Consider the following 20,842-nt stretch of genomic DNA (forward strand, 5'->3'; position numbering starts at 1 on the left):
ACCAGGGAAAGAAGGACTGTCCAGGAGGAAGGACCTGCCGGTGCAGCGGCATGCAGGTGAGAAAGGGGTAAGCCCCTCCAGAGGGGGGTGTGGGCTGGAGAATTCCCTAAAAATGCTGCAGCAGTGCTGGGAGACAGGCCAGTGGGGAGAGATTTGAGACCATAGATTAACCAAGACATCCCCACCTCTTCCTCCTGGTGGCAGCGCCCCGGCAAGTCTAGACTCCCAGACTGGCTCACTCAGGTCCCACCGCCTGGACCTGGGGCACATCTCCTGGCACCCCAGTGCCTGGCCAGGCTCCTCTGCCTCCCATGCTCTAGACTGGGGGCACGGACAATGCAGGCACCGGAGATCCCTGTGAGTCACCCCAAGCAAGCACCTGAACACCTCTGTGCCTCAGTTTACTCAACTGCAAAATGGAGGGAAACAATAATTTCTTCTGCATGTGTGAACTGCAGAGCCAGGCTCAATGACATCTTAGCAATTACACTTTTTGAGACAGGGTCTTGCCCTGTCACCCAGGCTGGATTGCAGTGGCACAATCACAGCTCACTGCAGCCTTGACCTCCCAGGCTCAAGCGATCCTCCTCCCTCGGCCTCCCGAGTAGCCAGGATTACAGACACACACCACCATGCCTGGATAATTTTTGTATTTTTTGTGGACACGGGGTCTCATTATGTTGCCCAGGCTGGTCTCCAACTCCTGGGCTCAAAAAATCCTCCTGCCTTGGCCTCCCAAAGTGTTGGGATTACAGGCGTTAGCCATCATGCACGGCCACGATTATACTTACAGGTATGATTATTAGATAAGTGAACATCGTTATTGTTTTCCCGCCAGGAGTCAGAGGGCAGAAAGAGCGCCCCCCCCAAACCCCGGAAATCTGGGGCCTACCCAGCCTGGGTCCCAGCGCCTCCCCTCCCTTCCTCCCTCCTTAGCCTCAGTTTCCCCAGCCCTGCTCCTGGGGTGGGAAGATTCCCCTCACTAAACCCCGGGAGCCTGGGGTCCACCTAGCCTGGGTCTCAGCGCCTCCCTTCCCTCCCTCCCGCCTCAGGCTCAGTTTCTCCAACCCAGGACCCAGGGTGGAAAGAGCGCCCCCGCCAGCCCGGCAGTCTGGGGCATCCCCAGTCTGGCTCCCAGCGCCTCCTTTCCCTAACTTCCCTCCTCAGCCTCAGTTTCCCCAGCCCTTCTCCTAGGGTAGAAAGAGAGTCCCCCGAGCCCGGGAGACTGGGCCCACCCATCCTGGATCCCGGGGCCTCCTCTCCGTCCCCAGCCTCAGTTTCCCCAGTCCCCAGGACTCCAGGCGACCCCTCCGGCCGGCAGGGGCAGCACGGAGCGGCCCAGGCCACCCGGAAGGGCCCCGCCCCCGTGCCGGCCCCGCCCCGCCCTGGCTGCCCAGAACCGGCAGGCGGCAGCGGCGGCGGCGGGGCCGGGACGCGGGGCGGTGGCGGCGGCGGGACGCGGGGACCATGGCTGCCGCTGAGCGCCGCGCCTTCGCGCACAAGATCAACAGGTAGCGTGGCCGCGGGGCCCCCTCCCACCTCCCCCACGTGGCCCGGCCCCGCCCCGGGGCGGTGTGACCCTCCCCGCCGGGGCGCCCCCAATTCAACCCCTTTCCGCCTCGGCCAGCGGCCCGCGTCCCGCCCGCTTCCTCCGGCAGGGGCTGGGAGCGAGAGTAGGCGGGGAGGCCCGCGGGGGTCCCGGCGGGGGTCCCAGATGGGAGTTGCGTCGGGGCTGGGAGCGCGATGGCGGCTGCAGTTCTGCCTCCGTGACGCGCGGAGGTGTGTCCGGAGGGCTTCGCGGAGGAGGTGGCGCGGGGATGCGGGTGCTGGGCGCCCCCTGAACTCCCTGCGCGCCCGGTCCGCCTCTCTTGGCCCCTCACTGTCCCCGCGCCCTCGGAGATCGGGGTGGGCCGGACTTTCTGTTCCCTCCTCATTGCCTGGTTTGGGGCAGGGAGGCTCCAGGCTTAGAGATTTGGGGACAGAGATGGGCTCCTTGGTGGCGTTTGAAACCCCTTGAGGAGTTTCCCGTGCCCTTCCCCCTCCAGGGTCCGGTGCCCAGCTGTCGGGTGGGGGAAGGGGACAGCTGTGGGCGCTCCCCCACCTTCTGCTTCAGGCTCTCCCAGCACGGGCTGGACCGCACTGGGGATGGATGGGTGATTGAATGGAGGGAGTGGGGGCTGGGGACAGAACCAGCTGGTGGGCAGACGGGGGAGGGGACAGGCCCCAGGCGCTGAGGGATCCATTTCCGTGGCCACTGGGGATTGTGAGAGTCCCAGCCTGGGAGGGGGATATCAGACTCTCTGGGACTGAAAAGCCTCGCCCCCAGTTGGCGGGGGCGGGTCTTTGCGACAAGGGTGCGTTTGGAAACTAAGGTATCCTCTCCGCGGGGGACCTGTCCTGTCTGCCCCCAGGTGAAAGAGCTGCCCTGTGCGTTGGGCCCTGGTCTTCTGGAGATAAAAGATCCCCCTCTTGGGATATAGTAGCAGAGAGAGACCAGAAGCCTGATCAAGTAGATTACGTGTCAGTGACAAGTGCTGTGGGGACAAGAAGACAGGGAAGGGGGATGGGTGGGTGGGGGCTGCTTGAGATGCAGGAGGTGGGTCAGGAAGGCCTGGATGAGCAGGTGCCTTTGAGTAAAAACCTCAAGGAGATGAGGGAGGGATGGACACCTGTTTGTGGGGGAAGAGTGGGAAGGGTTTATGCAAAGGCCCTGAGGCAGGAACAGAGAGCTGGAGGGGGACAGTAGTAGCAGAATGTACAGGGTCTTGTGGGCTGTGCAAGGGACTTTGACTTTTGACCCCAAGTGAGGTGGGAGCCATGGGGAGTTCTCAGCAGAGGAGGGAAGAGACCTGGTGGCTGGGGCATAATGGCTGGGCAATTTTTATGTTCTATCATTATCCTTATCTGTAAATTGGCATTCTGTCTTAGACCTTTGGCATCTTGGTGGATGCAAACATTATGGCTGTCTGTTTATTTTTCTTTTTCTTTTTCTTTTCGTTTTCTTTTTTTTTTTTTTTGAGACAGAGTCTTACTCTGTCACCCAGGCTGGAGTGCAATGGCATAATCTCAGCTCACTGCAAACTCTGCCTCCCGGGTTCAAGCGATTCTTGTGTCTCAGCTTCATAAGTAGCTAGGATTACAGGTGCCTGCCACCACACCCAGCTAATTTTTGAATTTTTAGTAGAGAGGTGGTTTCACCATGTTGGCCAGGCTGGTCACGAACTCCTGACCTCAGGTGATCTGCCCACCTCCCAAAGTGCTGGGATTACAGATGTGAGCCACTGCGCCCTGGCTATTTATTTATTTATTTTTAAATACAGGCTGTCATCCAGGCTGGAGTGCAGTGGTGATACCTTGGCTCACTGCAACCTCAACCTCCCAAGCTCAAGTGATCCTCCTGCCTCAGCCTCCCAAGTAACTGGGACTACAGGTGTATGCCGCAACACTTGGCTAACTTTTTAACGTTTTGTAGGAATGGGATCTCACTATCTTGCCCAGGCTGGCCTCAAACTCCTGGGCTCAAATGATCCTCCTGCCTCAGCCTCCCAAATGCTGGGATTATAGGCATGAGCCATTATGCCCAGCCTGCTGTCTGTTTCTTTGCATTTTGGTCTGTATGTCCAAAATTTGGTCTGTATGTCCAAAATATCTGGGCATGGTGGTGGGTGCCTGTAATCCCAGCTACTCAGGAGGCTGAGGCAGGAGAATCGCTTGAATCTGGGACGTGAAGGTTGCAGTGAGCTCAGATCGCGCTACTGCACTCCAGCCTGGATGACAGAGACTCCATCTCAAGAAAAGAAAAAATAAATAAATAAAAAGAGAGGGAGAGAGAAAGAAAAGTGGAAATTTCAAAGAATAATTAGAAAGGAAAGGGCAGGGAAATGGCCACTTGGTCAATTTCCTATGGGGACCATCTCTACCTTCCTGGCTCCCTCCCCCATGCCAGCAGCCCTACCTGATCTGGCCTGTTTTAGGTGGTCATATAAACTAAATCATGGGATGTTGCATCCACGTGCCCAACTTTGTTCACTCAGCATCATGTCAGGAAGACTCAGCTGGGCCATTGCCTGCAATCCTTTTTCATTGCTGGGTAGTATTCCCCTGCCTCAGGCATTTATTTCCCCATCTTTGGTCAGTGAACATGTGAGTTTCACTTTGGAGCTGTCATGATCAGAGGTGTCAACATTCTTGGCCATGTGTTCCCTTCTGAGTATCTACACCTTGGAGTGGAATTGCTGGATTGGCATATTTTCAACCTTGCTTAATAATCACAGATGAGAGGCCAGGCGCGGTGGCTCAAGCCTGTAATCCCAGCACTTTGGGAGGCCGAGACGGGCGGATCACGAGGTCAGGAGATCGAGACCATCCTGGCTAACACGGTGAAATCCCGTCTCTACTAAAAAACAGAAAAAACTAGCCGGGCGAGGTGGCGGCGCCTGTAGTCCCAGCTACTCCGGAGGCTGAGGCAGGAGAATGGCGGGAACCCGGGAGGCGGAGCTTGCAGTGAGCTGAGATCCGGCCACTGCACTCCAGCCTGGGCGACAGAGGGAGACTCCGTCTCAAAGAAAAAAAAAAATCAAGGATGATTTTTTCTGTGTGTGTGTGTGCGCGCGTGTGTGTATACATTTGTGTTTATTAGAAATGGGGTCTCACTATGTTGCCCAAGCTGGTCTTGAACTCCTGGCCTCATGTGATCCTCCCATCTCAGCCTCCCAAAATGCTGGGAATGTAGACATGAACCACCACACCTGGCTTATAGATGGATTTTTTTTTTTTTTTTTTTTGAGACAGAATCTCATTCTGTTGCCTAGGCTGGAGTACAGTGGAGCAATCTTGGCTCACTGCAACCTCTACCTCCTGGGTTCAAGTGATTCTTTTGCCTCAGCCTCTCGAGTAGCTAGGATTACCAGCATGTGCCACCATGCCTGGCTAATTTTTGTATTTTTAGTAGAGACGGGATTTCACCATGTTGGCCAGGCTGGTCTCGAACTCCTTGCCTCAGATGATCTGCCCGCCTCGGCCTCCCAAAGTGCTGGGATTACAGGCATAAGCCACGGTGCCCACCTTTTTTTTTGTAAGAGACAGTGTCTCTGTAGCCCAGGCTGGAATGCACTGGTGCAATCACTGCAGCCTCAAACTCCTGAGCTCAAGAGATCCTCCCGCCTTGGCCTCCCAAAGCACTGGGATTACAAGTGCGAGCCACCATGCCTGACTCTCATGGTTGTCATCTATATCTCACCTTGGTGTAAAAACAAGGTCAGAGGCCGGGCACAGTGGTTCACACCTGTAATCTCAGCACTTTGGGAGACTGAGGCAGGAAGATCATGGGAAGTCAGGAGTTTGAGACCAGCCTAGGCAACATAGTGAGGCCCCATTTCTACAAAAAAAAAAAAAATTTAATTAGCCAAGCATGGTGGTGTGCACCGGTTGTCCCAGCTATTCAGGAGGCTGAGGCTGGAGGATTGCTTGAACACAGGAGGTTGAGGCTGCAGTGAGCCGTGATTGCACCACTGCACTCCAGCCTGGGTGACAGTAAGACCTGTCTCAAAAAAACACACACACACAAAAAAACAAAAACAGGCTGGACACAGTGGCTCACGCCTGTAATTCCAGGACTTTGGGAGGCTGAGGCGGGTGGATCACCAGAGGTCAGGAGTTCGAGACCAGCCTGGCCAAGATGGTGAAACCCCATCTCTACTAAAAATACAAAAAATCAGCCAGACATGGTGGCAAGCGCCCCTAATCCCAGCTACTCAGGAGGCTGAGGCAGGAGAATCGCTTGAACCCAGGAGGTGGAGGTTGCAGCGAGCCGAGATCACGCCACTGCGCTTCAGCCTAGACAATAAGAGCAAAACTGTCTCAAATAAATAAATAAATTTAAAAAAATAAAAACAAAAAACAAAACAGGGTTGGAAATTCCAGCTGCCTAGGATTGTCTTTGAAGACAACCTGGTGGCAGCAAGCCCTAATTGACCACTTACTTTGTGCAAAGCCTTACACTCAGAACAGCTCGAGAAGGTGGGCAGTGGCCGGAGCCCTGAGGCTGAGAGATTGATGGTCACTCATCCATGCTCAACGGCTTCGTGCAGAGTCCTGTGATGCCGTCAGCTAGCTCTGTGGCCGTGGTGTTGTAGGCCCGGCGTTTTCCCACTGCAGGGGCCTCTCTCCAAGGCCAAGGGAAAAATGAAGCTGGAGGCCCAGCCGTCCTTCCTCCCCTCTCCCTCCTCTGGAGCAGCAGCTGCAGAACAGCTGGGACCAGGGTACAGCTCTGTCCCCTGTCTCAGCATCTTTTGTAAATTATCCCCCAGCCCCTGTGTGCCCGGCGTTCTGGAGGCAGCAGCCCGACTTCGGGAATTTCAAGACAAAAGCTCTAATTTTTCACATCCTTTGAATGCCCCACAAGTGCCTTTCTCAACCCCCCAGTCAGTAGAAGCAATAATCCAAGACTGTTAAGAATAAAAATGAGGCCGGGCGCGGTGGCTCAAGCCTGTAATCCCAGCACTTTGGGAGGCCGAGACGGGCGGATCACGAGGTCAGGAGATCGAGACCATCCTGGCTAACACGGTGAAACCCCGTCTCTACTAAAAATACAAAAAACTAGCTGGGCGAGGTGGCGGGCGCCTGTAGTCCCAGCTACTCGGGAGGCTGAGGCAGGAGAATGGCATAAACCCGGGAGGCGGAGCTTGCAGTGAGCTGAGATCCGGCCACTGCACTCCAGCCCAGGCGACAGAACAAGACTCCGTCTCAAAAAAAAAAGAATAAAAATGGATTGAATCTGGGGATGGAGGAGGGCAACCGGGGTCTCAAACTAGAGGCCTCCACGTTGTATGAAGGTCATGATCAACTTTTGGTTTTGACCCATATGATTTTTTTTCCTTTCTTGGGGCAGAGCCTCAATCCGTCGCCCAGGCTGGAATGTAGTGGCGCAATCTTGGCTCACTGCAACCTCCACCTCCTGGATTCGAGTGATTCTTATGCCTCAGCCACCCAAGTAGCTGGGATTACATGTGCGTGCCACCACATCCAGCTAACTTTTGTATTTTTAGTAGAGATGGGGTTTCACCATGTTGGCCAGGCTGATCTCAAATGCCTAACCTCAAGTGATCCACTCCCACCTCGGCCTCCCAAAGAGCTGGGATTACAGGCGTGAGCCACCGCACCCGGTTAATTTTTTTGTTTTGTTTTGAGACAGGGTCTTGCTCTGTCATTCACGCTGGAGTCCAGTGGCACAACAATCATAGCTCACTGCAGTCTCTACCTCCCAGGCTCAAGTGATCCTCCTGCCTCAGCCTCCTGAGTAGCTAATTTTTAAATTTTTTGTAGAAATGGGGTCTCCCTACAACTTTGTCCCCACCTGGGGAGGCTTGTTGATAACCCAGCTCTTTGGTGAGCGCTAGGTCTGTGAGTGGCTGAGAGATACGTGTATTTACTTTTAATGTTGTTCAGGGTTCAGTTTACTCAGTGGCATGCCCAGGCTGGTCTTGAACTCCTGGCCTCAAGTGATCCTCCTGCTTCAGCCTCCCAGAGAATTTGGGATTAGCGGTGTGAGCCACTGTGCCTGGCTGAGCACAACTTTTTATTATGAAAATTTACTGGCCAGGTGCGGTGACTCACACCTGTAATCCCAGCACTTTGGGAGGCCGAGATGGGTGTAGCATGAGGTCAGGAGATCGAGACCATCCTGGCTAACGTGATGAAACCCCGTCTCTACTAAAAATACAAAAAATTAGCTGGGCCTGGTGGTGGGCGCCTGTAATCCCAGCTACTCAGGAGGCTGAGGCAGGAGAATGGCGTGAACCCGGAAGGCAGAGCTTGCAGTGAGCCAAGATTGTGCCACTGCACTCCAGCCTGGGCAAGAGAGTGAGACTCCATCTCAAAAAATAAAAATAAAAGTAGAAATCTACAATTACACAGGGAATTGGGAAGCAGAAGGGAGTAAGACCTGAAAACCCAGGCAATCAGCTTCTCTATTTTAAGAGGGACTGAGGTCCAGAGAGGGTGTCCTACCTGGCCAAAGCCACACAGCCAGAAGACCTGGGGCCTTCCCTCACTCAGCAGATTTGGGCAAGCTGTAGAAGACTGGAAGGGACTCACTCATTTTTTCTTTTTCTTTTTTTTTGAGATGGAGTCTCAGTCTGACGCCCAGGCTGGAGTGCAGTAGCGTGATCTCTGCTCACTGCAAGCTCCGCCTCCCGGGTTCCCACCATTCTCCTGCCTCAGCCTCCCAAGTAGCTGGGACTACAGGCGCCCACCACCACGCCCGGCTAGTTTTTTTGTATTTTTAGTAGAGACGGGGTTTCACTGTATTAGTTAGGATGGTCTCAATCTCCTGACCTCGTGATCCGCCTGTCTCAGCCTCCCAAAGTGCTGGGATTACAGACATGAGCCACTGCGCCCAGCGGGACTCACTCATTCTATCAAAAAAATGTACTAGGCAGGCGGATCGCTTGAGGTCAGGAGTTCGAGACCAGCCTGAGCAACATGGCAAGACCCTGTCTCTACTGAAAATAGAAAGACGAACCAGGCTTGGTGGTACACACAGTAATCACAGCGACTTGGGAGGCTGAGGTGGGAGGAGGATCACTTGAGTCTGGGAGGCGGAGATTGAAGTGAGCTGATATCGTGCCAGTACACTCCAGCCTGGGCAACAGAGCCACCCTGTCTCAAAAAAAAAGTAGGTCGGCAGCGGTGGCTTACGCCACTAATCACAGCACTTTGGGAGGCTGAGGCAGTTGTATCACCTGAGGTCAGGAGTTTGAGACCAGCCTGGCCAACATTGTTAAACCCCGTCTCTGCTAAAAATACAAAAAATTAACCGGGCTGGTGGCACATGCTTGTAATCCCAGCTACTCAGGAGGCTGAGGCAGGAGAATCACTTGAACCCGGGAAGCGGAGGTTGCAGTGAGCTGAGATTGTGCCATTGCACTCCAGCCTGGGCAACAAGAGCGAAACTCCGTCTCAATAAAAAAAAAAAAAAAATGGAGTGAGTGCCTAGTATGTGTAAGGCCCTCTCTGGGGGACATACAGCCCTAGCTCCTGCCTTCACAGAGACCCCAGGGAGCGGGAGTCTCCACACTCAAAGCATGAAGCCCAGTCTCAGGTCCTTTGCACCTGCTGTGCCCCCTGCCAGGCACCCTCTACCCCCAGGTAACTGCATGGCTCTCTCTCGTCCCCTCCTGAGCTCAGCCAGAGGAACTGGAGTCCTGAGCCATCCCTGTGCCCATTGGTTCTGCTCCACATTCCTGCAGAGTCCCCTCTACTGCCAGTCTTGCCCCTTTACCCCCATCCTCCTTGATTTTTTTTTTTTTTTAATTTTTGAGACAAAGTCTTGCTCTGTCGTCCAGGTTGGGGTACAGTGGCGCGATCTCGGCTCACTGCAACCTGCGCCTCCTGGGTTCAAGCGATTATCCTGTCTCAGCCTCCCGAGTATTAGCTGGGACTATAGGCGTCCAGCAATTTTTGTATTTTTAGTAGAGATGGGGTTTCCCCCTGTTGGCCAGGCCTGTCTAGAACTTCTGACCTCAGGCGATCCGCCCACCTCAGCCTCTCAAAGTGCTGGGATTACAGGTGTGAACCACCACACCCGGCCGTCCTCCCTGATTTTGAAGGCCTGCTCAGATCCAGGTGGCCCAGAAGGCCCCAGGGCCCATCTTGGTGGCACGGGGTTACTTAAAAGGCCTCCCAGTTCTGGGACCCCCAGGCCAGGTTGACCTCTGACACAATGGCCTCATCTCAGGATCTCTGACTTCAGGCCAGGCCCCAGGCTCCGCTCTCCCCAGCAGCCCTGTGAAGTCAGGGCATCAGCTGCAGATGGGTAAACTGAAGCTCAGAGATGGAAATGACTTATCCAGGCCCCAAAGCAAGGATGGGAAGGGATGTATGTTCTGGATGGGGTCCCGGGGCAGAGCTGGGTGTGTTGGGGAACAGCAGGGTGGACAGAGGTCCCCCAGATGAGGGAGCAGAGGCCAGGGACCCGTGGGCCTCCCTCCAGACCTGGAAGGCCACAGGCTCAGCTGGGAGGGGAAGGAGAGTCCGTGATGGCTTTAAACCCCACTGGTGGCAGCATTCCCCTCTCCTGATCTGTGCTTGATGGGGACGAGGTTGGGGGAACTGGGGAGCTGGGGGCTCTGAAAGCCTCAGCACTCCTGGTTCTCTTGGCCCTTGGCCTATTTATTCCATTCCACAATTTGAATTTTCCTCATAGCAGGAATCTGTCGGCCCCACTGCCTGAGTTTTGCTGTCCCCAATGGCCCCTCCCTGTCTTTCCAGGACGGTGGCCGCAGAGGTGCGGAAGCAGGTGTCCCGGGAACGCAGCGGCTCCCCCAGCTCCAGCAGGCGCTGCAGCAGCTCCCTGGGGGTAAGTATTGGGGGGGTCCACCCCCAACCCCCTGCCTTCTCTCAGACAGAGCTAGTGGCTTCCTTGGCCTAGGTTCCATCCCCCCACCCCTCCTGTGGCCTGTCCTGTGGGGAAACCGAGAGACACCCAGCAGTGTCAGGGGAGGGAGTCTCTGTCCTGGTCCTAGTACTGTCGCCAATTCCTGTGGCCACTCTCCCTGCAGCTGCTTGTCACCCTGTGGGTGGTCCAGGGGGAGTGGCTCCCCACTGATGTCCCCCACCTCCAGCCACCTGGACCACCCAGATGGGGATGGAGGAGGGAGGTTGGGGAGGGGAGTGGCTTTCGCCTGAGAGGGGTGGGGCCACGTCGCCCAGAGGGCTGGGAAGGGATTTAGGAATTGTGTCTTGCCTGGCCTCTGTCAACATTTCTTTCCTTCCACTGTTAGTTTCTGCCCTTCCAGGCATGGGGTGTGATTTCCTTCCTGGAGCCCCTGGAGGGAGGGGCAGGGCAGGGAATGCTGAGGTGGGGGTGGAGAGTCTGAGGTCACCATCCTCCATGGCTCCTCTGTAGCTCCAACACCCTCCATGGCTCCCACCGCCCTCCTATTTGAGTTTGAAGCCAGCACGCACCCACCCCTGCCTCATGCCTCCACTCTCAGCCTCCAGGGCAGTGCGATCACAGCCACTTTGCTCCAATCCAGGTCCCACTGACTGAAGTTGTCGAGCCCCTGGACTTTGAGGATGTACTTCTGAGCCGGCCACCAGACGCTGAGCCCGGGCCCCTCAGGGACCTGGTCGAATTCCCAGCTGACGACTTGGAGCTGCTGCTGCAGCCCCGGGAATGCCGAACCACAGAGCCCGGGATCCCCAAGGATGAGTGGGTAGCCCCACACCCTCTCTGCCTGTCGCCTGTGATTCCACTCTGTCTCTGCCGTCCACATCAACCGCCCGAGTTCAGCTCCTGGTTGGGCCGTGACCTCGGACAAGCCATGCTTTTTCTCTGAGCCTCCGTCTCCCCTTGTCTGGAATAGGCAGGACAGTGCTAACCTTACAGGCTAGCAGAAGGATTCGCAGAGACCCTGCCTCTGTTTACCCTGATCTTCTTTTGCTGCAGAAAACTGGATGCTCAGGTGAGGGCCGCGGTGGAGATGTATATCGAGGACTGGGTCATCGTCCACAGAAGGTGAGTCTGACTTGGGGGCAGCTCAGGGGGTTTGGAACCCAAAAGGGCTGAGCTGATGTCTGCAGCCGGTCCTACTGCGTATCTGCCCATTGTCCCTGCAAGAGCAGGCAAACTTGTCAGGTGGAGCACGAGGAGGGTGGCTTTGTAGGTGCCGAGTAGCTGTGTCGGAACACACTGGGGAGCCCCTGGGGGGCCTCAGCCCTCCCTACCTGCCCAGCCCCGTTTCCTGCTAGGTATCAGTACCTGAGTGCAGCATACAGCCCCGTCACCACGGAGACACAGCGAGAGCGACAGAAGGGCCTCCCCCGCCAGGTCTTTGAGCAGGATGCTTCTGGAGACGAGAGGTCCGGCCCTGAGGACTCGGTGAGGAATTCCCTGGCTGGGGTCACTGAAGGGGTATGTGTGGAGGCTCCAGTCTCAGGTTTTGGTCACATGTGACAGGAAATGACCCAAACAGTCTTGAGCTCAAAAGGAATTGCATCAGTCCCCATGAGTAAAAAGTCAGGGGTCATAATTATAAACATTTACTGAGTGCTTAGGGTATGCTAAAGGCTTTATATGTGTCCTCTCCTTTCATCCTAGGAGTCAGGGCAGTCATTACACCCAGGTAAGGAAACTGAGGCACAGCAAGGTTCTTAGAGGCCTTGAGCCTGTATTTTGTCAGTCAACATTTACTGGGCACTTACTGTATACCAACCGTAATTATTCCAAAGATTATTGTTGTTTTCATTATTATTATTATTTTAATTAAGTAATTATTTTGAGATGGAGTCTCACTCTGTCACCCAGGCTGGAGTACAGTGGCACAATCTCAGCTTACTGCAACCTCCACCTCCCGGGTTCAAGCAATCCTCCCACCTCAGCCTCCCAGGTTGCTGGGATTACAGGCGTGGGCCACCATGCCAGCTAATTTTGTTATTATGTTTAGATGTACATAGGGAAACTGAGGCCCTTAGAGTTGGGGGTCAGAGACCCAGTGTCACAGAGCTGAGCTGAGATTTGATCCAGTGCAGGAAGGTCAGGAAGAACTCTCTCCTTCCCTGGCAACAGTGAACAAAGTCCCAGGGAAGGCTCTCATTGGCCCAGCCCAGGCCCTTGGAGCCAGTCCCTAGGGTGGGTGGATGTGTTCTGACTGGCCAGATAAGAATCACCTGAAGCCCCAAATGTGGGATAAGGAGTAGCCTCCCCCAACAATGGTAAAAATTGGGAGGCTCCCCAGACAGAAGTTTCTGGAAAGAAGATAGGCAAAACCCCCAGATGATGCTTAGAGTGATGACCCTCAGCCCCTGACCCTCAATTTCCCCATCTCTAGAATGAGTTGGAGGACACTCTCACAAGAGTGTGGTGAGGGTGTATACAGCTGGCACTCAGTGCCTGCGCATTGTCCACTGGCAGAATGACTCCCGGCGCGGCTCAGGCTCCCCGGAAGACACCCCTCGAAGCAGTGGTGCCTCTAGCATCTTCGACCTGAGGAACCTTGCCGCTGACTCACTGCTGCCCTCGCTGCTAGAGCGGGTGGCCCCAGAAGATGTGGACCGGCGCAATGAAAGCCTCCGACGGCAGCACCGGCCCCTGGCCCTGCTTACCCTCTACCCGGCGCCTGACGAGGTGGGTGCCCCTTCCCAGATATCAGCCAACCCGCATTTACTGGGTGCCTATTGTATACTTCATGTTTATTCAATAGCTTTTATAGATGGACACCTACTATATACCTTTATAGTTAGCTAACCAACATTTAGTGGGCACCTACTGTATATTCTATGTTGATTAAATAGCTTCTATATGTGGACACCTACTATATACCCCTATATTTATCCAACCAGCATGTATTAGGTGCCTACTGTATACCCTATGCTTATTCAATAGCTTCTAGGCCAGGCATGGTGGCTCAGGCCTATAAATCCCAGCACTTTGGGAGGCCGAGGTGGGCAGATCACTTGAGGCCAGGAGTTCAAGACCAGTCAACATGGCGAAACCCCGTCTCTACTAAAAATACAAAAGTTAGCCAGGCATGGTGGCAGGTGCCTGTAATCCCAGCTACTCAGGAGGCTGAGGTATGAGAATCACCAGAACCCGGGGGGCAAAGACTGCAGTGAGCTGAGATCACCGTCACTGCACTCTAGCCTGGACAACAGAGCAAAACTCTGTCTCAAAAAAAAACAAAAACAAAAAAAGTAGCTTCTGTCTGGGCGTGGTGGCTCACACCTGTAATGCCAGCACTTTGGGAGGCTGAGGTGGGTGGATCACGTGAGGTCAGGAGTTCAAGACCAGCCTGACCAACATGGTGAAACCTCATCTCTACTAAAAATACAAAAATTAACCGGGCATGGTAGTGGGCGCCTGTAATCCCAGCTACTCTGGAGGCTGAGACAGGAGAATCACTTGAACCTGGGAGGCAGAGGTTGCAGTGAGCCGAGATCTCACCACTGCATTCCAGCCTGGACAACAGAGCGAGACTCAAAAAAAAAAAAAGATAGCTTCTGTATATGGACACCTACTATATACCTTTATAGTTAGCTAACCAGCATTTAGTGGGCACCTACTGTATCTCCTATGTTTATTCAATAGCTTTTATATATAGACACCTACTATATCCTCCTATATTTATCCAACCATCAACAGCATAGGAAAGGTAAAAAAAATATGTAAAATAAAAATTTTTTTTTTTTTGAGATGAGTCTCACTCTGTCGCCCAGGCTGGAGTGCAATGGCACGATCTCAGCTCACTGCAACCTCCACCTCCTGGATTCAAGCGATTCTTCTGCTTCAGCCTCCTGAGTAGCTGGGACTACAGGCATGTGCCACCATGCCCAGCTAATTTTTGTATTTTTAGTAGAGTTGGGGTTTCAACATGTTGGCCAGGCTGGTCTCAAACTTCTGACCTTGTGATCCACCCACCTCAGCCTCCCAGAGTGCTGGGATTACAGGCGTGAGCCACTGCACCTGGCCAGAAAATAAATTTTTAAAAATTATTTATCCAACAAGCATGTATTGGGTACCAACTGTATATCCCTATATTTATTCAATACATGAATGCCTACTGTATAGTTCTCTATTTAATCAACCAATATTTATTGAACACCTACCACATACGCCTATTTTCATCCAACCAACATTTCTTTGGTACCTAGTATATACTCCTGTTTGTATTTAGCCATTTATTGAGTGCTTACTATATACACCCATATTTATTCAATCAGGCATCAATTATTGGGTGCCTTATTGGGTATATATCCCTATTTCTCCAGTCAGCATTTATTGGATGCTTTCTGTATATGCTTATGTTCATCCAACCAACTTTTAGTAGGTACCTATTGTATACCTCTATAATAATTTGACTAACATGTTTGGGTACCCACTGTATTGTTGGCATTGGGGATATAGCCATGAATAGAGAGACCCAGTCCCTGCCTTCAGAGTTCACTGGTGGAGGAGAGACCTCTCTACTAGGAGCTTATAACCCAGACAGAGCAGTGCCATGATGAGGTGCTGGTCATTGTCCCTCACACGGTCCTCAGTGTCCCAGCCACCATGGCTCCTTACACCAGGACATTGTGGGCACCTGAAGAGGTACCTGCCCAGGCCTCAGGGATCAGGGAGGACTTCCTGGAGGAAGGGTTGGCTAAGCTGCAATCCCAGCTACTCCAGAGGCTGAGGCAGGAGAATCACATGAACCTGGAAGGCAGAAGTTGCAGTGAGCCAAGATCACACTACTGCACTCCAGCATGGTGCATAGGGTATACAGTAGGCACCCAATACATGCTGGTTGGATAAATATAGGGGTATATAGTAGATGTCCACATATAGAAGCTATTTAATAAACATAGGATATACAGTAGGTGCCCACTAAATGCTGGAGTGCAGTGGTGTGATCTTGGCTCACTGCAACCTCTGCCTTCCAGGTTCCTGGGCGACAGAGTGAGACTCCATCTCAAAAAAAAAAAAAACCTATACATGGACACCTACTATATACCTCTATATAGCAGAAGGATATATGAACACTGAGCAGACATTAGCCAGACAAGCAGGAGCGGGAGAAGACGGGCATTCCAGGCAGGGGAATGGCATGTGTAAAGGCTCAGAGGCAGGGACGGAAAGACGGTTAGTCAGGCTGGGGTAGAGCTGGTCTGAAGCTGGGCATTCCAGACCCTTCCTGGAGGATGTTCCAGCTGCTCCCCCGCAGCTCCTGTCCCCGACTCTTGGCAGGACGAACCTGTGGAACGCTGTAGCCGCCCAGAGCCACCCCGCGAGCACTTTGGACAGAGGATCTTGGTCAAGTGTCTGTCACTCAAGTGAGTGTACCGATGTGTCCCTCTTCTTAAATGCGTGAAATGACCGCATGGGTTCCAGTGGGGTACACACTACATGAGCAGTGCCATTACCGTGTGCGGCCCTGTCACCTGTGTGGCCACCTATAGGCTTTTATGGGGGAAGTAAGACTTCCTTTTTTGTTATCCCAAGTCGCCAATTCTTAAGTGCCAATTGTATGCCAGGATCAGTTCTCAGCCTTTCATGTATATGAACCCATCTAATCTTCACCACAACCTCATGAAGTGGGCAAAGGTGGGGAAACTGAGGCACAGAGTGGTAACATCATGGTGCCAAGACCATACAACTTGTGAGGCTGGAGTCTGGCGCTTGCCGGCCCTGCTGCTGGGATCCAGGGTTTGGCTGGGAGGCTTTGGGGCGGGTGCTAGTGACCCTGGGCCTGGCTCTCAGCCCCCTCCACACCAGCCCCCAGGGAGCAGCAGAAGTGCGTGGGAACAGAGTTGAACAGGATGTGGACTTGGACCTGAGCCTGGCCCTGCCTCTCCCCACCCCGAGTTCCTGCCTGGATCGGGGCAGGAAAGGGAGGCTCCATTCTGGCCTGAGGCCTGGTTGGGCCTCCTGCCCTGAACACAAGGATTGGAAACTGGCTCTGTGGGCTCATCCAGTCATTCAACAAACACTTATTGGCCGGGCGCGGTGGCTCCCACCTGTAATCCTAATACTTTGGGAAGCGAGACGGGCGGATCACCTGAGCCCAAGAGTTTGAGACTAGCCTGGCCAACATGGCAAAACACCATCTCTACTAAAAAAAAAACCAGATGTGGTGTCAGGCACCTGTAATCCCTGCTACTCAGGAGGCTGAGGCAGGAGAATCACTTGACCCAGAGGGTGGAAGTTGCAGTGAGCTGAGATTGTGCCACTGCACTCCAGCCTCAAAAAACAAACAAAAAAACCATTTATGAAGTCCCTACTGTATACAGGACACATAAGCATGTAATGACCACACAGAGCCGGGATAAGTGACACTGAAAGTGCCTAGAGTCCTGGAGGAGGCTCCTGACCCAGCTTGCGGGGTAGGAGCGTGTATCTGGGACAGCTTCCCTTGCAGAGGGACGTGTACGTGGAGACTCAGTGACGAAGAGGAGCCGGCTGAATAGGGAGGATGGAAGGGATGTAACGGGGAGTGCTCAGTGTCTCAGTTTGGAGTTGCATGGTGAGCAGAGGCCAGCAAGGTAGAGTAAGACAGGGAAGGACTTATGGTGGCCATTCAGGTGAGCGAGATGGGAACTCCGTGCAACGTGACAGTGGTGGCAGATAACACCCCAGAAAGGAGAGACGGGGAAGCCCAGAAGTTGAGAATTTCAAGATGTGGGGATTGTTGAGCCCAAAACTGCCCCCATGCCAACTGAAAAAGGGCTGTGGTTGCAGGGAGGAGGAACTCTGTGTGAGTTACTTACTGAAGGTGTAGGAAGGGGGAAAAAAATTTTCACTGTCGGCCGGGCACAGTGGCTCATGCCTGTAATCCTAGCACTTTGGGGGGCCGAGATGGGCGGATCACGAGGTCAGGAGATCGAGACCAGCCTGGCCAACATGGTGAAACCCCGTTTCTACTAAAAACACAAAAAATTGGCCAGGCGCAGTGGCTCACGCCTATAATCCCAGCACTTTGGGAGGCCGAGGTGGACAGATCACGAGGTCAGGAGATCGATACCACAGTGAAACCCCGTCTTTACTAAAAACAAAAAATTAGCCGGGCGCAGTGGCGGGCACCTGTAGTCCCAGCTACTCAGGAGGCTGAGGCAGGAGAATGGCATGCACCCGGGAGGCGGAGCTTGCAGTGAGCTGAGATCGCACCACTGCACTCCAGCCTGGGTGACATAGCAATACTCCATCTCAAAAAAGAAAAAACAAAAAGAAAATTAGCCAGGCATGGTGGCACGTGCCTGTAGTCCCAGCTACTCAGGAGGCTGAAGCAAGAGAATTGCTTAAACCCAAGAGGCAGAGGTTGCAGTGAGCCAAGATCGCACCACTGCACTCCAGCCTGGGCAAAAGAGCAAGACTCTGTCTCAAAAAAAACAAAAAAAATAACTTTAGTGCCTCAGTTTCCCTTTTTGCAAAATGAGATGTACCTTTTCTGCAAGCCCTTAAGTGTCGGTTCCATGTGGCCCAGTGGGAGTCAGATGCCCCCCACCTTGGGCCCCAAGAGGGAGTGGGGTGTGTGGACGGCGGGAAGTATTAAGGAGAGCCCCCTCCCTCCCATTTACTTGTAGGTTTGAGATTGAAATTGAGCCCATCTTTGGAATCTTGGCTCTGTATGATGTGCGGGAGAAAAAGAAGGTAGGAGCCCCTTTTTTCTCTTTCCTCCCCTTCCTCCTCCTTGTTGGGGGTCTGTGGGCTTCCCAGAGGTAGTGGCCCAGCTGTCTCTGGTGTCCCCAGATCTCGGAGAACTTCTACTTCGACCTGAACTCGGACTCCATAAAGGGGCTGCTTCGGGCTCATGGCACCCACCCTGCCATCTCCACCTTGGCCCGCTCTGCCATCTTCTCCGTGACCTACCCCTCACCTGACATCTTCCTGGTCATCAAGGTGCCTGCTGGGGCTGGGCAAGGGGGTGGTAATACCGAATATCTGTCACTGGTTCAGTCCCTGCCTTCCCAGAATGAGACAGATACATCACCAAGAAGGGTAATCGGGGCTGTTGCCGGAGTCACACAGGCCGGGAGGAGGTCCCTGACCCAACTCAGGTGGGGAGAAATCACCGAGGGCTTCCAGGGAGAGGCGACAGTTGAGCTGAGAACCATAAGTGGGCAGCCTGGGAAGAAAAACCATCCCTGGGCACATGTGACAGACTGGGGTCCTCGGAGGCAGGTGAGATGCTGTTGGGAAGTTTGTGGACAGATGAAAGACCTAGTTGGCACCCTCATTTGAGATTTTCTCTTTCTGGGAGTGAGGACAAGTTTCTTTTCTCAAAATCTTCAATTAGGTTGCAATGATGAAATGAATCCAGTGTCCACAGGCAGGTGCTGCTACGGTCACGCTTGACAGGGATCCCACCTTCAGTCCTCACCACAGGCCCCAAGGTGGAGGGGTGCCATGGCTCCCATTTTCCAGATGGGAAAACTGAGGCACAGAGTAGCTAGGGTCCCACTGCCCAGGGTCTCACAGCCCCTGAGTGGTCAGGATTGGAGTCTAGGCCTCATGGCTCAGAGCCATGCCCAGAGTGGCCTTTGTTTACACTAACAAAGAAAAACGTAGGGAAGACCAGGCATGGTGACTCATGACTGTAGTCCTAGCACTTTGAGAGGCTGAGACGGGAGGATCGCTTTAGCCCAGGAGGTCAAGACTAACCTGGCCAACATGGTGAAACCCATTCTCTACTAAAAATACAAAAATTAGCTGGCGTAGTAGCAGGTGCCTGTAATCCCAGCTACTCTGGAGGCTGAGGCAGGAGAATTGCTTGAACCTGGGAGGCAGAGGTTGCAGTGAGCTGAGATTGCACCATTGCACTCCAGTCTGGGTGATAGAGCGAGACTCCATTTCAAAAAAAAAAAAAAAAAAAAAAAAAAAAGCCGCGGTGGCTCACACCTGTAATCCCAGCACTTTGGGAGGCCAAGGCGGGCAGATCACAAGGTCAGGAGATCGAGATCATCCTGGCAAACATGGTAAAACCCCGTTTCTACTAAAAATACAAAAAAATTAGCCGGGTGTGGTGGCAAGTGCCTGTAGTCCCAGTTACTCGGGAGGTTGAGGCAGGAGAATGCCATGAACCCGGGGCGGGGTGGGGGGGTGCGGAGCTTGTAGTGAGCGGACATCACGCCACTGCACTCCAGCCTGGGCAACAAAGCAAGACTCTGTATCAAAAAAAAAAAATTTTGCATGGCAAGCCAGGGACGTGATGGCTCATGCCTGTTATCCCAGCACTTTGGGAGGCAGAGGCGGGGGCATCACTTGAGCCCAGGAGTTTGAGACCAGCCTGGGCAACATAGTGAGACCCCTGTCTCTGTATAATACATACATACATACATACATACATACATAAATGTAAATAAATAAGTAAATGTAGGGAAAATATCACCAGCTAAAGGTGGGCTTGGAGTTTGGGGGTGGATCTGAAGAATGGGAGGGAGTAGCCACCAGGCAGGTCAAGCACTAATCTTTGATCCCAAGGACAGTGGGAGCCATGGGAGATGTTGGAGCAAAAGCCTTCATATGATAGGAGTGTCTGAGGGCCCATGAGGGGTCCAGGAGGCTGGGGAGTCAGTAGGAGGGAACAGAGCGTTCGGGCGGCGCCTCACTGGATTCATTCATCTGCCCGGCAGTTGGAGAAGGTGCTTCAGCAAGGGGACATCAGTGAGTGTTGTGAGCCTTACATGGTGATGAAAGAAGTAGACACAGCCAAGGTAAGTGTGCGGGGGCTGAACCAGGGGCAGGCCAGATTCCTGACTCAGCAGGGCTAGGATGCTGAGCTGGCAGGGGACGGGGGTCTCCCCATAGAACAAAGAGAAGCTAGAGAAGCTGCGCCTGGCGGCTGAGCAGTTCTGCACCCGCCTGGGCCGCTACCGCATGCCCTTTGCCTGGACGGCCGTGCACTTGGCCAACATCGTGAGCAGCGCTGGGCAGCTGGACCGGGACTCTGACTCGGAGGGCGGTGAGGAGGCGGGGCTAACAGCCCTGGGGCGGGGATCGGGGCGGGGCTAGAGGGTGGTGCTGACAGGCCTGGGGCGGGGCTACGGAGCGAGGGGGTGCGCCCTCTGCTGGCCGAACTGTGCCGCCCCTGAGTCTCCTTGTTTCATCTTGGTCCCCGTTTTGTCATTGTCACTCCCTCCTCTAGAACGCCGGCCAGCTTGGACAGACCGCCGCCGTCGGGGGCCCCAGGACCGGGCGAGTAGTGGGGACGAAGCCTGCAGCTTCTCTGGCTTCCGCCCAGCCACGCTAACTGTCACAAACTTCTTTAAGCAGGTGTCCTACCCCGGGGCCAGGGACTCCCCCGCTCCCCGCTGGCTGCATCAGCCCTGGGGACCCCTAGCCCCCTGGCCCAGGCTAACGGGAGCGGGT

General features: G+C 54.0%; 1 protein-coding gene across 1 annotated transcript in view; it reads left to right on the plus strand.

The window, feature by feature from the left end:
* The first annotated feature begins 1,419 nt into the window (after window positions 1–1,419).
* DOCK6 (dedicator of cytokinesis 6) overlaps window positions 1,420–20,842 on the plus strand; it is a 66,727-nt gene continuing 47,304 nt past the window's right edge. Inside the window, exons 1-12 of the mRNA XM_026455625.1 lie at window positions 1,420–1,511; window positions 10,270–10,357; window positions 11,037–11,212; window positions 11,450–11,518; window positions 11,752–11,881; window positions 12,914–13,126; window positions 15,725–15,810; window positions 18,058–18,124; window positions 18,224–18,373; window positions 20,107–20,187; window positions 20,282–20,435; window positions 20,619–20,746. Coding sequence (XP_026311410.1) covers window positions 1,468–1,511; window positions 10,270–10,357; window positions 11,037–11,212; window positions 11,450–11,518; window positions 11,752–11,881; window positions 12,914–13,126; window positions 15,725–15,810; window positions 18,058–18,124; window positions 18,224–18,373; window positions 20,107–20,187; window positions 20,282–20,435; window positions 20,619–20,746 — 1,386 coding nt within the window. The 5' untranslated portion in view covers window positions 1,420–1,467. The remainder of the gene's footprint in view (window positions 1,512–10,269; window positions 10,358–11,036; window positions 11,213–11,449; window positions 11,519–11,751; window positions 11,882–12,913; window positions 13,127–15,724; window positions 15,811–18,057; window positions 18,125–18,223; window positions 18,374–20,106; window positions 20,188–20,281; window positions 20,436–20,618; window positions 20,747–20,842) is intronic.

The sequence above is a fragment of the Piliocolobus tephrosceles genome, chromosome 21 (assembly GCF_002776525.5).
Source record: "Piliocolobus tephrosceles isolate RC106 chromosome 21, ASM277652v3, whole genome shotgun sequence".
NCBI classification, from domain to species: domain Eukaryota; kingdom Metazoa; phylum Chordata; class Mammalia; order Primates; family Cercopithecidae; genus Piliocolobus; species Piliocolobus tephrosceles.